This window comes from Rhincodon typus, chromosome 9, assembly GCF_021869965.1.
Source record: "Rhincodon typus isolate 14 chromosome 9, sRhiTyp1.1, whole genome shotgun sequence".
Classification (NCBI taxonomy): Eukaryota; Metazoa; Chordata; class Chondrichthyes; order Orectolobiformes; family Rhincodontidae; genus Rhincodon; species Rhincodon typus.
The window spans coordinates 43763832-43766953 of NC_063340.1; the positions used below are offsets into that span (position 1 = coordinate 43763832).

A 3122-nucleotide genomic window follows, 5' to 3' on the forward strand; every position below is an offset into this window, starting at 1 on the left:
ACACACACACACACACACACACACACACACACACACACACACACACGGCCCCCAGAGGGCAGTTAAGTGTCAATCACATTGCTGTGGGTCTGGAGTCACGTATAGGCCAGACCAGGTAAGGATGGCGGTTTTCTTTCCTAAAGGGTATTAATAAACCACACAAGTTTTTCAACAATCAACAATGATTCATAGTCATTATCAGACTCCTAATTCCAGATGTTTATTGAATACAAATTCCACAATCTCCCATAGCAGGGTTCAAACCAGGGTCCCCATCAGAACATTACCAGGGTCTCTGGATTACTAGTCTAGCAATAATACCACTAGGCCATCACCTCCCAATATATGGATGAACTCCAGCTGCTTTGACCAGGTCCAAACAAGTGGCTCTTTAGCATTTACTTAATTTCTGCTTCTGCTTAAACTTGTTCTTATTGGTTCTCACTCTCCTGCACCCAAATCATGCCTAGCCAATATAGTGCATCCAGATGCATCTCTACAGGTTGCCTCACACTTCCTCAGTAGTCTTAGAAGATCCTTTGTTGTCTCTTCTCCAAATATGAGAACACACTGTCCAACTGTCCCAGCATTTCTATGTTAGCTAATCAAATTGTAGGAGATTCACTTTGAGATCTGTCTTCTATCTCAGTTCCATTACCTCCTTCTGGTAAGATGGTAGGGGAGTCGGGCCTCTGAACCCAGGGCTCGGCCACTCCTCCTGCTTTTCTTTTTTTCCCCTTTTCTCTTGTTTTTTTAAATTTTATTTTACTTACCTTTCGGTGAAGAGCTCGGTCACATCAACAGCATTGGCGAGCGGGCCCAGCGCAGACTCCAGTAGGTCCAGCAGCATGGACCTGTGGCAGCGACATCAGGGGCAATTTTGGTTTCCCGCTCACTTCTGCGTCCTCGAAGTGGTCCTAGCACCGACTCATGGCTGCTGCGGCAGAGGTGAATCTGGGTTCCCAACCACATCTACGTCTGGTACAAAATTATGCAGGCAACGGAGGCAGGCCGAAGTATGAGACTCAGCAGCAGCTGCCGAAGTATGAGACTCAGCAGCAGCTGCATCAGTGAGGTTGGCCTGTAGCGGACTCACGGAGGCAGTAGATTCATGTTTGGGCTGGTGTGGTAGCCGGTAGCATTGGTGGTGTCAGCATTGGCGAGGTCCAGCAAGGACTCAGTGGCGAGGGCGTTGGTGGAGGCGAGATGGCACCAAAGGATGGAGACTTCTGTTCCACTAATAACATTGCGAAGGGGACTCATGCCTGGTCACCAGGTCCCTTCCCATGACAGAGCACTTTACAAGAAGGACTGTACAGTTGATCACTTTTTCTTTATTTCTTCATTTTTCTGCCTTTATGTTCTATGTTTGGTTTACTTTTCTGTGTTTTAACATGGCGCTGGAGAATAACAACACTATATAACACTTTTCACTATATCTTATAACAAAACACAGATGACATTAAATAAATCAAATCAAATCAAATTCACTTTCCACAACTCTTACCACCTGACACAACAGTTCCTTCTTATCCTCTTTCCTATGATAATACCTTTTCAGCAGTTGTACGGTATAATCAATTCTTCCTACGATCAGGAGTATTTATCAGGTTTAAAGACAGAAAAACGCGTACATTTTGCATATAAGGATACTTAATGAGTTAAGAGCCTATGATGTTGGGGCGATATATCAGCATGGATAGAGGTTTGACTAACTAACAGAATGGAGAGAATTGGGATAAAGAGGGCATTTTTGGATTGCAACCTGTAACCATTGATGTGCCACACAGATCAATGCCAGGGCCAGTAATTTACAATATATATTGACAGAGCAGATGTACTGTAGCCAGGTTTGCGGATTATACAAATATACATGAGAAGGCAAATACTGAGGATGACTCAAAGAGACTACAAAGAAATATAGACAAATTAAATGAGCAGATACAAACATGGTAGATAAAATTTAAAATGTGACAACATCAGGTTTAGCCATACCTAATTGCCCTAATTGAAAAAGATGGTGATGAGCTGCAGTCCTTGTTTGTAGAGAAACAAGTGAAGGGATAGTTCCAAAATCAGGATGATGTGGGGCTAGGTGGTGGCTTTCCAATGCATCTGCTGTGCTCATCTTTCTTGATGGTCAAGGTCACAGTTTGAATGTACTGTTGGACAAGGTCTGGAAGGTTACTGGAGTGTATCTTGTAGATGGCAGAAACTGCTGCCACAGTGCATCAGTGGGGAAGGGAGCGAATGTCGAAAGTGGGGGAAGAGAATGAATGTTGAAAGTGGGGGATGGGGTGACAATCGAATGAGCTGTTGTTGGAGCTGTACACATCCAGGCAAGTGGGGAGTATTCCATTATGCTCCTCACTTGTGCTTTGCAGGTGGTGGACAGACTTCAAGGAGGCAGGAGGTGAGTTACTCGCTACAGTACTCCTAGGCTCTGACCTTTCTTGTAGCTACTGTATTTATATGACTAGTCCAGTTCAGTTCCACCTGGTACTTGAATTACAGAAAACTGATCTGCAAGTGCTACAAGTAATTAGGAAAGCAAATGGTGTGTTAGCTTTTGATACAAAGGGATTGTGGTATAAAAGAGTAAAGTTGTCTAACTACCATTATATAGTTCATTGGTAAAGCTTAACCTGAACATGTGTGCAGTTTTGGTCTCTTTACCTAAGAAAGATTGAGAGATGATGGTAAATATAATGGAAAGATTAATGAAATTAGTTGATGACCTGGCATTTGGCCTTGAAGCCTCATGGTTGATCTGACTGTAACCTCAAACCTACATTCCTGCCTACCCATGATAACCTTTTATTCCCTTGCTTACCAAGAATCGATCTATCTCTACCTTTAAAAATATCCACAGATTCTGCTTCTACTGCTTTCCAAAGACATACAATCCTCTGGGATTAAATAAAAATGGTCCTCATCTCTGCTTTAAATAGGTGGCCCCTTACTTTTAAACAGTATTTTTAAATAGTTCTTGATTCTCGCATAACAGGAAACATCCTTTCCATGTGTACCGTTTCAAGACACCTTAAGATTTAATATGTTTCCACCAAGCCACACTTATACCTCTAAACACCAGCAGATAAAAGCTTTGCCTGTCCAACTTT

General features: G+C 42.8%; 1 protein-coding gene across 1 annotated transcript in view; it reads left to right on the top strand.

Moving 5' to 3' along the window:
* The first annotated feature begins 848 nt into the window (after positions 1-848).
* The window catches only part of LOC109927814 (echinoderm microtubule-associated protein-like 6), a 38380-nt gene continuing 36106 nt past the window's right edge, over positions 849-3122 (top strand). Inside the window, exons 1-2 of the mRNA XM_048600991.1 lie at positions 849-981; positions 2385-2413. Of these exons, the coding sequence (XP_048456948.1) occupies positions 849-981; positions 2385-2413 (162 nt within the window). The remainder of the gene's footprint in view (positions 982-2384; positions 2414-3122) is intronic.